This window comes from Pongo pygmaeus, chromosome 12 (genome assembly GCF_028885625.2).
Source record: "Pongo pygmaeus isolate AG05252 chromosome 12, NHGRI_mPonPyg2-v2.0_pri, whole genome shotgun sequence".
NCBI classification, from domain to species: Eukaryota; Metazoa; Chordata; class Mammalia; order Primates; family Hominidae; genus Pongo; species Pongo pygmaeus.
In genome coordinates, this window is record NC_072385.2 from 84,516,704 (window position 1) to 84,529,300 (window position 12,597).

At 37.6% G+C, this 12,597-nt stretch overlaps 1 protein-coding gene across 1 annotated transcript in view; it reads left to right on the plus strand.

The window, feature by feature from the left end:
* Positions 1-3,715: 3,715 nt before the first annotated feature.
* FSHR (follicle stimulating hormone receptor) overlaps positions 3,716-12,597 on the plus strand; it is a 202,359-nt gene continuing 193,477 nt past the window's right edge. The window contains exon 1 of the mRNA XM_054476352.2: positions 3,716-3,965. Coding sequence (XP_054332327.1) covers positions 3,814-3,965 — 152 coding nt within the window. The 5' untranslated portion in view covers positions 3,716-3,813. The remainder of the gene's footprint in view (positions 3,966-12,597) is intronic.

The window sequence follows — 12,597 nt, forward strand, 5'->3', positions numbered from 1 at the left end:
TTATACCCCAATTCACACTATAAGGCAAATGTAACCATGACACCAAACTATACAAGGACAACATGAGAAAGAAAACTTAGAAATTAATTATGCACTAAAAATTACTCATACTTAAGTTACAAATAACTTACGAACATAGATGCAAAATTTCTAAATAAAATATCAGGAAATGAGTAGTTTAATAGTATAAAATTATTATTGTAGGCCAGGGGCGGTGGCTCACACCCGTAATCCCAGAAGTTTGGGAAGCCAAGGTGAGCAGATCACCTGAGGTCAGGAGTTCGAGACCAGCCTGGCCAATGTGGTAAAACCCATCTCTACTAAAAAAACAAACATTAGCTGGGCATGGTGGTGGGTGCCTGTAATCCCAGCTACTCAGGACACTGAGGCAGGAGAATCGCTTGAACCCAGGAGGTAGAGGTAGCAGTGAGCCAAGGTCACATCACTGCACTCCAGCCTGGGTGACAAGAATGAAACTCCATGTCAAAAAAAAAAATTATTATTGTAAAGAAAGAGTAGAAAGAGAGGAAGAAGGAGAGAGAGAAGAAAAGGAAGTTGGAGTCAGGGAAGAAAAGGAGGAAGGGAGGAAGGAATTGAAAAGAAAGAAACTCTCTACACATACACACACACATACACAGAATTATTTAGATATGGATAATTTTTTGCATAGAAAATGTAATAAGGGGCCAGGTGCAGTGGCTCATGCCTGTAATCCTAGCACTTTGGGAGGCCAAGACAAGTGGATCACAAGTTCAGGAGATCGAGACCATCCTGGCTAACATGGTGAAGCCCTATTTCTACTAAAAAATACAAAAAATCAGCCAGGTGTGGGGGCGGGCACCTGTAGTTCCAGCTATTCAGGAGGCTGAGGCGGGAGAACGGCGTGAACCCGGGAGGCAGAGCTTGCAGTGAGCCAAGATCGAGCCACTGCACTCCAGCCTGGGCAACAGAGCAAGACTCTGTCTCAAAAAAACAAAAAAAGAAAATGTAATAAGGTAATTTAGATATAAGATAAATATTTCAAAATTAATTGCATTTTTACAGTATGACAACAAACATAAAATGTGACTTTAAATATTGGTTTCATTTATAACAGCATAAAACAGGATGTCATCAGGAAACACATTTAAGATATTAGGACATATATGGAAGAAAGTATAAAGCTTTATTTAAAGACATCAAAGAAGGGCTTAAATAACATGGTGCTATACCATATTCATGGATAAGAAGACTTGTTATCTTAAAGGTGATAATTTCTGCCCAAATTAATCTATATAATCAATATAATTCCAAACAAAATTATACCAGGGTGTTTTCAAGGAGTGTAATAATCTGATTCTAAAATTTAGTCATAGGTCCAAAATAGGCAAGATACTCCTATAAGAAATAAGATAGAGGTATTTTCTTACTGTATATCAAGACTTACTTTAAAGTTGTAGTAATTAAGACAGTATAACATTGGTGTAATGTAGAAAAAAGAACAGTGGAATATAAAAAAGCTTAGACACAAACCCATGCAAAATAGTTACTTGAGATATGAGAAAGGTAGTTTTACAAGTGAGAGAAGAAAAGAGGGACCATTCAATAAATGGTTTTGGGACAAATGTTTATCCATGTGGATAAAACCATTATGCCATCAGATAAAAAACAAATTGAGTCCTTTACTCACACCCATAAATATCAATGCCAAATAGATCAAAGGCTAAAATGTACAGAGCAAAACTAAAAAATTTTAGGGAAAATATAAAATAATATTTTTACAACCACAGGATTTTAAAAATTACAGGAGAATGAAAACATAAATTATGGTATATTAATGCAATGGAATACCAAACAGTAGTATAATATTAATAAACTACAGGTACACGTAACAGGTACAAAATTAATAAACTGCAGGTACACATAACAACATGGTTATTTCTTTAAAATGTCTAGTCAGTGTAAAATAGTAAGTAGCAAAATACTACTAAAAGAGTGATAGACTTTGTAAAAATGTAAAAACAAGCAAGAAATTAAATAATATATTCTTTGGCGATACATTTGATGACAAGATTAATTTTACAAAACAAATGAAATAACCACAAAATTCAGATTAATGGTCATCTTGGGCATAGGAACACAAGAAGGTAATAAAGGAAAATCAACTAAGTAGATGCAACAGGACTGGCTATGTCCTTTATTCTCTAGCCCGCAATTGTTTGTTGCATTATTATGCTTAATAAATTACATTTATGTTACCTATAAGTTGTGAATACGACACAGCATTTAAAATAAAAATCTCAATTTTAAAAAGATTTCTGCTTATTATACAAAGACTAATTACAGAGCTCTCCAAAAGCTAGAAGGGGACTTATGGGGCAGAGGAATTGGGTAAAAGGTTTAATTGGTAGTGAGTTTCTTGTCACTGGAGTTATTCAAGTACAGATGAGAAAATCCTTTTAAATTAATATGAATACTTAAACTTAAGCATTAGTTGGTTGATTGAATTAACTTCCTTCTACATCTGAAAGACTATAATTCCTTGGATCAGTTGTTGAACAAACTAATTTAACCATTCATGTTAGCCAATTTGTTAAAAATATCAAGTCCATATAGACACTGCCTTTGTCTGCCAATGCCAGAGTTAGAATAAACCAGTTGCTCCCAGAAAAATCTAGGGATCAACTTTGCCCCCCAAATCACTTGCTTCTGTTTTTTTCTTAATAATTTAATCACTCTCTACATGGCTTTCCTTGGTAAGGCAGGGGAGAGGGAAGGAGGGGTGGGATAGGTATGTATTTTTAACATTTTCATGAAGCTCAATTTTATGCAACTAATTATCTAAAGATAGTATTGAAACTAATTTTAGCAAGTAATAAGTTGTGGGCAGGATCTTAGAGAATATTCTGCCTTTTAATCTTCATAGATTCTAGAATTGAAAGTAGAAAGCCACTTTTCTAAAAGTGTTGCCAAACGTTCCTCAGATCCCTCACCATCGAGGAGGGGAATGCCAACAAAAGTGCTGGGCTGTCACCTCGGGGAACATTTAAAACTAAGTTAAAAGCATAGATTAAATAAATTCATTTATGCCAACTGCCAAAAGGCAAGGGCAATCTTCAGAGCCTGGAAATGCGAGAAGGCAGGCAGGATATGCATGAGGGGGTGGATGTGCTGGCATTTACTAAATCCCCACTGGAAACCATAGCACATTTCTTAGATCACTCAGTTCAGTCAATTATCCCTACAGATAACCCTATCAGAAGTACCTCCCACATACGGAAATCTGCCTAAGGTTTGCTAACCCACCTGCCTGTTTCTGAATAGTGCCATTTTTGGCATAATTACAGCAAAAAAAGAGGATCATTGAATGCAGCCCAGAAGGGCTGGTTTTCTCTCAGGTGGGCTGGTGGAAGAAATTGATGCTGAAGACTGAAGGTCCCAGCCCTTCACTTATTAGTACCCCTCTTAGTGATGTGTCATATTGTGGGTTGTGTCTTTTTTGGAGAAAGTCAGTCATGTCACTCTGTTGAGAAGAGAATGGTGAACAGCAAGACTTTTGCAATGACATAATGCAAACTATTCCAGACATGCCTAATGGTTCTATTTGCTGTGTGCCTTAGGTCAGGGTGTAAGAAACCCAATCTTGAAGGAAAACAGAGTAGCTTATCTTGCCTGGAAGTAACCAAAAAAAAAGGCATCCCTTGGTGGGTCACGTGACCCTACCAGTTCTCAAGTCAGATCTCTTCTCATAAGGGCACTGTGTGGAGCTTCTGAGATCTGTGGAGGTTTTTCTCTGCAAATGCAGGAAGAAAGCAGGTGGATGGATGCATAATTATGGCCCTGCTCCTGGTCTCTTTGCTGGCATTCCTGAGCTTGGGCTCAGGATGTCATCATCAGATCTGTCACTGCTCTAACAGGGTTTTTCTCTGCCAAGAGAGCAAGGTGACAGAGATTCCTTCTGACCTCCCGAGGAATGCGGTTGAACTGTGAGTATCAGAGGGAGCGGGAACAACTGCATGGCTGGCACTTGTGCATTGAGTACTATTATTATTTTTACATTAGGCTGATATCTGTTAGACTGAAATATTTCTGCCCCTTGACCGAAGTCCTGAATAAAACAACAAACTCCCCAGCCCAACCCTTCTGCCTGTGGCTTTCCAAGAATCTTAGATGAGAGTTTGTATCAGCATTTGTCAGAGAACGGCAGTGTCAGAGAACCTGAATCCAAAGGCAAAGGGACAAGTTTTTAGTCTTTTCAATTCATTTGCTCTTGGGTTTCATACTCTCTTTAGTGGAACCAGAAAAGGAAAATGAAGGCAAAGTAGAAACTTAGGAGACCCAGAATTGGAGGCAGAAAGGCGGCTTTGATCTAAACAGAATACACAAGGTATGTCTCCTGAGGACACTGAATCTAAAAAGCCATAGTCTTTGTGGTTTTGAAGGCAGCAGCAAATAATTCCTGAACTGAGATTCTGCTTTTGGGGGTAAAAAGGGGGTGGTAGAGAAGAGAAAGGGTGTGAAGAAAGAAAGATAGGAAAGACGCAGAGAGAGGGAGAAATACAGGATAATCTTTTACACAACTGGAAAAAAAATGTGATTAATAATTTAGAAATTTACTTAACTATTTTAACAGGAAGTAGACTCCTAGAGTTGGCCAAGAATTTAGACACCATTTCACTCTCTCTTTCTTTTGCAAATTAGGAATCTGGTGAATGAAGAGTAAAGAGGATTTTCCAAACTCTCATGATGAGTTGAGATGGAGCCAAAAGTAGAAATCAGGCCTTTTGACTCACAGTCTACTGTTTTGTTTTGTTTTGTTTTCCCAACCCCCTGTAACTGACTCCATTAGAGCAATAGTGAGGCAAGCCTGTTTAATTGTTCAGTTACTGCTTCCCCTGAGAACTGGCAAGTTGGGACTCAGGGATTTTAGATACCCTCTGTGTTTTTATTGCAAGGATTTTAAACAGAAGCCTGTTTCAATCTTTGTCACTTAAAGCTATGAGTGATTTGCATTTAATTGAAGAAGGTGATCATCTCTTTAGTTCACCAATTGCCATATTGACACTGAAACATGTTGGTGTTGCATTTCAGATTTTCACTCAGGGACAATGAGTTGCAGACTTGCAGACCTGGTTGATTCTGTTTGCCACATTTCCCCCTTAACATCTCAAGTCTTCAGTCCTTATCCAGAGGCAGCTGCAGAGGCAGAGAAAATAACTGGCCAGCTCTGTGTTTTGGCTACACTGTCTCAGATTAGACAGCTACTCCTGATTATGCTGAAGAATGTACCCATGCACAAAGACAGTCTGATTTATTAGGTAAATATAAGCACAGGAGAAGGCCAATGTACCTGAGCTCCTATAAGTCGTTTGCTGCTAAGTGACTTTCAATGATAACTTAACCCCTTCTGAGACTCAAGTTCCTCATTTCTGAAGCCATTTTAGTACAACCTGCTTGGTTGAATTGTTGTGAACACTAAAAGATATAGATGTCCCCTACACCCTAATTTCCACCTCTCCTGGACCTGCTCCACTTTTTCCAGTGTTTCCATGTGGGTCAAGCAGTGCCATCCAGTTGATAAAACAAACAGACCCAAACAAGTTTTAATTTTAGGGTGATTCCACACTAGCCTGTCTGCTTTCTGAAATCTCATTATCAGAAGAGAGATTTTCTTTTTTCATTCTGCAAAGAAAACATAGGCCAAAAAAGAGAAAAGATGGAGGGATAAAGGGAAAAAGAGAAAGAAAAGAAAGAAGAAAGAAAAGAAAGAAAATCCACCCCCACACCCTAAAGCTTCAGGGAGTATATTTGCATGAATTACTATGAGAGGATATGAATTTTTGAAAAAAAGTAATGCTAAGGTATAAATGACTAAAACACATCTCTGGCCAACAGCATTTTGCAACTAAGGAAAGAGAGCATGAGATGTTGAGATAGTATGGAAAGATGTTGTGGGAGAGAGTGTGATGAACAGAGCACCAGAAACAAATTTCACATTCTTGACAAAGGCTAGCTCTAGGTCAATTGCTTACTTCAGTGTACGTAATAGAGGACAAAGTTGCATAAAACTAAGAAAGGGAAAGAAAGTTCTTGCCAGGTGTTAGGATTTTCTTCCACCTAAGGAATGAGTATAGTTAAGAGCTTTAGAAGCTCTCTCAAATACCCAGTCTTAAGAAGATTCTGTCTTCTGCACACTCATTGGTAGGGCTTGAGTTGGACCATCTTAGAGTTTGGCTTTGCAATCTTCTTGGAAAGGTGTACTGAGGTAAGCAGAGAAATGTTGCTTTGTCTATTAGATTTTTAAAAAGGAAAATTATTTGAGGTCAGTGTGTTAATCACTGAAGAGCAGATAAAATGTCAAGTGAATTACAGCTCAGACATACTGTTAGAATGAAAGAGCAATTACCCTTATTTTTGCTTCCTTGAAAAGACTGAATCAAGGTTACCTAAGTAAATGGCAGAAGAGGGATGAAATGGCCTGTTCAACCAAGTATCTCTAATTCACCTTACAATCTTCCAAGTTTGCATATTAACTTTAATGATTACATGAGGTGTAGGTGGATGGATTATTGGACTTCATTGACTGCAATTGCTTAATCCATCAACATGTCAAAGCTTCATTGTTACTCAGGCTCACCGGGTGGAAAACAATTCCTACATTTTACTATGTACATTTTTATCCTATCATTCCATTCACCTTGCAGCAGTTTCATTTCATTTGATACATCTGCCAGCTATCACGAAAGGTTGCTAATTTCCTATGATCTGCACATGCTGATATTAACGCTAAAAGAACAGAAGCACCATCAACAGGCAAGCAGATTTCATTTACTAAGGGGCTCCTACTATTTGCTTTATGCACTATGTTTTGTACATACTACTTCATTAAAACTTCACCAAAAACTGCAAGTTTGGAATTATTGCTCTGTTTTTCAAATAAGACAAACCAAAGCACAAGAAAGTTGAGTAGCTCGGGCAATTATCCCTGCAGCTCCTGGATGGCAGACCTGGGATCCAAATTTTAATCTTTTATATCTCCTCTGCCTGCCATGTGAAATGAACATCATCTGACTCTATACCTTTCTTATTCTGAAAAAAAAAAAAGAGTAATCCTTTACATTTTAAACCAGAAGTCAGCTTTATGGGCTATACCATCTCTTACAACTACTCACCTCTATCACAGTAGCAGAAAAGCAGCCATAAACAACATGTAAATTAATGAACACGGACATGTTCCAAGAAAACTTTATTTATGAACACAGAAATTTGAATTTCATATAATTGTCATGTCACAAAAAAACATTATTTTGATTTTTTTCAACCATGTAAAAAGGTGAGAAAGATTTTTAGCTTACTGGCCATAGAAAAACATGGGGCAAGCCAAATTTGGCCCATGGACTATGTATTGCCCACTTCTGATTTAGACTATAGCTGAAAGAGTGGGTTAAGTATTACTGGTTTGAGTGAGGTTTAGGCAGCCTGAGGCACCATGGAGAAAGTACTAATCTAGGGGAGCAGGGTCACTCACGGGCAGCCTTTAGCTGGTTCTGATGAGTCAGAGATGGTAGAGTATAGTGTTTAGAATCTGAGAGACCTGAGTTTAAACCCAGGATGTTCCATTAAATTTTAGCTCTGTTATCTGGACCTTTGGCTGTAAAATGGAAATCACCATGTGTGCTTAACTGGCAGAGATGCTATGAGGATTACACGAGACAATGTGGGTAAAACACTTTGCACAATGTCTCTCACGTTGTTGTTGTTGATGATAATAATGTTGCTCTCAACTGTAAAATATTAGGCAAAAATTATCTACCACAGAGGGCTTTCGTGAGGACCAAGTCAGTCAAGAGATATGAGACTGATTTTGGAAAATTGATATAAAGATCTTTATAACTCTGAAGTAGTTTACAACCTCCCATTTGTTTAAGAATAATCTCCTCCCAGTGTATCTAGCACTTAATCTCCATGGACTTACTTTCTGGGTAAGAAAATGTGTCCCTTAACGCTGTCCATATTTGTCAAGAACTCAGGGAGCAGGTTCATTCTGACTATAGTCAAAGGAATTTCGGTTTCTGACTTATCTTAGAATCTCAGCTTCACCTAGAGGCAGTCAGTGGATCTAGAAAAGTGACTTTGATCTTACTTTATTCTTCCTGCAGTTAGAATTCCTAAGGAGAATGCAAACACCCATTCTACATCTGAAATTTGAAGTCTAGGCAACAGTATGGATGCAATGATGTTTTTCTTCAGCAGGGTCAGATGATTATAGTGCTAAAGAAGAAAAGGGTCTATTGATGGTCATTCTTGTCTTAAGGAAACCTGTCCTGGGATTACATTATAGGCTGCCTGTGTTAAACCTTGTCCTTATAGCACGTTCCCATATCTCATTGCAATCTCATTTCACTAGCATTTACTTCTAATTATCAAATTATCTTTTCCTCTTTTTATTTTATTTCTTTGCCTTACATTCCTTATTTTCTCATCCTGGTTTAGATTGCCATATTCCATAACCACAGATTATTATTAGGAATTTCAAAGTGTGTCTAGGTTAGTCTTTGTTTAATAGGTCTTTAGTTCAGAGGGATGCATCAATCGTGTATAAAAAGGGTAGCTTTGCTATACCAAGGTGTTCTGTGATGTCTAAGAGTGAAACAGAGTTTTTGATGTTTGCAAACTGAGCCACTTTTCTAAGAGCATTCTGAGGATTAACATTCCACAGAGCTCACTTTGGGAAAGGCTGGTCTATCCAACCCCAGCCATCAGGATAAATTCCTTCTAAAGTCTGAACCACAACCCAGGCCTCTTGACTCTCAAATTCAGTGCTCAATATCACAGCTAGAAAAGGACCCTTCGGATGGGTTTTTATTGTTTTGTGCCTGACAAGTAGGTATTTTAAAGTGTGCTGTGTTCTCGTGAAGGAGATGGTTCTGAAGTATAGACTATAGGTAACCATGAGGTAACTAGGTATTACCTGTTCTGAGGTGAAGAAAGAGAAGATAAAACAATGGATTACAAAACTATAAAAACCATTCCTAACTTCCTCATTTGTTGAATGTTGACAGTTTACTTCTCCTCATCATATAGGTTTCAAACTTTTCTGGTTACCCATCTAATCAGTTTACAAGTTCCTTTCATATTTCTGCTACTAATAATAATATTCTTTTCTAAAAAATTACCATCATCTTTGCTTGGGCCCTGGCAGTCTAAATCCTGGATTATATAATTACTTCCTAATTTATGTCTTTCTTATCAATCCCTCTTTTCTCCAAACTAGCCTGCACACTGTCATTTCTATTATCTCCATAAAACACCACTGCCACCATGTTGTGATTTCCCAGTTCAAAAACATTCAATAGCTCATCTTTCTGATTTTACCTCTCTTTATTCTCCAACAGGAGCCTACTCCACAAGGCTCAAGCATTGTTTGTGCATTTCTACCTCTTTGTGTCTTTACGTTATGCCTCATGTTTGTACTATTCTCAGTCTCTTGAAATTCAGCCTTATTATAATCTTGCTCAAAGGTTGCCTCTTTCATGAAGTCTTCCCTTACCACTCAGTCTTTATTTAAACTTGCTTTCATTCAAACACTGGTGCAGTTCATTTCACACTTAATCTTGCCTTGCATTTAATTTTTCATGTGTGTCTTATTTCCTCAACTGTAGTGAAAATTTCCTTTGTACACCTTAGTGTGTCTGGTTCAATATGATGTGTATTCTGGACGCTCAATTACAGGTAGAACAAATGATTCGATAAATCAGGAGGAATTACATCTGTTTATTTGCTCTGCTCCTCAGTATTGAATAAAGGATTCTTATAAAAGATAATTATTACTTTCTCCTGCAGTGAACTAGTATAGGATTGGATAGCTTTCTTATTTTCCTTGCTTTTTTATGTGTTTGTTTTAAGAAAATTCCTGTGTGTCATTCCAGAATCCATTAATTTATACAGAAAGAAAGAGACGTTGACTACAAACAAGGTCTGCTAAGTTAAAAGTTGAATATTCTATCCTCTAGGCACATCATTCAATCCTCTTGACGTACGTAATAATACTTGCCTCTCTATACCTAACAAAAATATTGAAAATAGGAAAGTAATTTTGCCCAAACAAAATCACTTTAAACCAGACAGAAGTGTTCAAAAAATATAATTTTTGCCAATTAAGGTCAGATGCTAGACCCTGAATTTTAAGTTTTCTATATTCCTCAGATGTACTTTGATTGTTGTAGTTCTCTCTGCTTATCAAAACTGAACACCCCACTGTGCAAATTGCCCTGAGTGCCCATGTTTGGAGTCTCCTATAGCCTTGTTTAGATACTTCTTTGACAGAAACAAACAACACAGCGTTCACACTAATATATACATAATCCTTTCTCTTGACATGAAATCCTGCACCTACTTTTGTGAGAAATGATATGTCTATGTCCAACATTTGGAATTTAATTGGGCTGGGGGAAAGGGAGGTTTATATTCCCTGCAGAAGAATAAAAAAAAATGACTAAAGGAACAGCTATAGAATGCAGTACCTTGAAAGAGAAAAAGTGGAAATTACATTGCAGAGAAAGAATCCTTTAAAGTAGAAGATGAACTCTATCCTGAGAATTGGCTAAGAGCTATAATTTACAGAGTCATTATTAGCAATTGAAGAGTAGGGGTTTGATAGCAAAGAACTGCACTTGCTTGGTGATGATAAAACCCCCTTGTTTACCTAAAGGTGCATGCCATCCTTCCTCACCCAAGTCCTCTACTATAAGAAGCCTATGCTTCAGAAGTAGGACATTGTGGCAGCAAATGGGAAATTCATTTAACTTTTGCTTATCTTTCTCCAAAGCCACTAATTGGGTTATCTAGCCACTGTGGTTGATTGGACTATACTTTTTCTTTAGGCGCTTAGATTTAGACTCTCCAATTTAGCTTTGTTTAGACTAGATTTTAGCTTATATAGCCCACAAGGTCAGCTAGGAAAGAGAGTAATTATTTTTAATTGCCTACAATCTGATTATAATGAGATATGGATGTTTGTTCTCAATCTGACCTCTCCCTGGAGTATCTCAGAGCATGTTTTGTATCTCTGACCTGAACATGCCATTACCTTGTTCTTTCATATGAAATAGGCTGGCTGATCTGAAAATCTTCAAAGGATACGTAAAATAATATTTGAATAAAGCAGCCGAACCCGTGCTATGCACTTGAATTCAATTATACTTTTAGTCTTCAGAGTGACATGAGCCCTTTTTTGCATCTCATCTCTCAGACCTTTTTCGGCAAGAGCCAACATAAAGTTATCACAGAGTCCTGTGTCAGAAACCATGAAGAATGCACAGCTGAGCCCATTTTTGTATCTTTCTAATGGCAAGCTTGATGAAAACTTCTAAGAAATAGGGACCTCAAAAGTTTAACTGTTTCGATGAAACAGAAAGATCAACAAATTGAGGATATTGAGAGAAAACTCATCAGTAGATTGATGAAAGTTTGATGTAAAGTGATGCTGAGATGTTTTCAATTCTCAAATGCTTTGATTTTACAAGCATCTTCAGGCACCAAACTTCCCCAAACCAATAGGCTTTCTCTAGACGTCAGATTCCAGCAGCTGTGTAACCCTTACGCTCCTCTGATCTCACTTGTGGGATTTAGAGAGTGAGCATGTTTCCCTTGGGCTGAATAGTTCTGTTATTTTGAGATGCAGCATGGAAAAACCCCACACAAACATCTCTCTCTTGCTATTTTCAACTTGTTGAGGGGTTTTAAACAAAGAATTTATGAGGAATCCTATCTCCAGCAATGATTTCATAACTAAACAGGGGCTGACAGGTCTCTGAGCACTGCATCCCTCCTGAATTCTTTTGGAATAAGGACACGAGAAAGAAAGGCCGCTTATATGAAAGGGCCACATCCTTGAGCACTAGATTTTCTGAAGTGGCTTTGGTTTCAAATATTCTGTCCCTTTAAGAAAGTTTACAAAATGTTGGTTTGTAAGATAGGATTACATCCCTAGAAGATGGCATTGCCTCTTGTGGGTGGTTCCTCATCTTCTCACAGTAGTAGCCTCTGAATTGGTCTCTGAGCTTTCCATCTTCTTCCCTCCCAGATCCCTGCTCTGAGATCTTGTCCTGGTTCAATTCCTCTGTGGGTACCAATGCCCAAATTCAGAACAAAAATCCAAAGTCACAAGTTTGGCATTAAGATCCTCTGTATTTTGGCCTCAAATTAACTCTTCTATCTCATCTCTTCTCTTCCATCCTCTCAACCCTATGCTCTATGTGCTATTTTCTACTCCCCAGCTTCCAAATATGTTTTATATTCCCCTACTGAAGTACTACTATTTTTTCCAGCCTGAATATATTCTCCTACTTCAATATTACTCACCTTTGATACCAAAGAAAAGAAGCTCATTCTTCATGAAGTTTTCTTTGAACAGCAAATATTTATTAATTATATATGTTCAAGTTCTATATTAGGCATTGGAGAGAAAACAATCAATAGGAAAGGCAAGATTCCTGTCCTCATGAAGTTGCCAAAAAAGAACTCAAACAAGCAATGACAATGTTTTTCCTTGCTCTTACTTGCAACTATCAGTATCTCTCTCAGAACTCAGAATAGTCATTGTTGAAATCACTAATT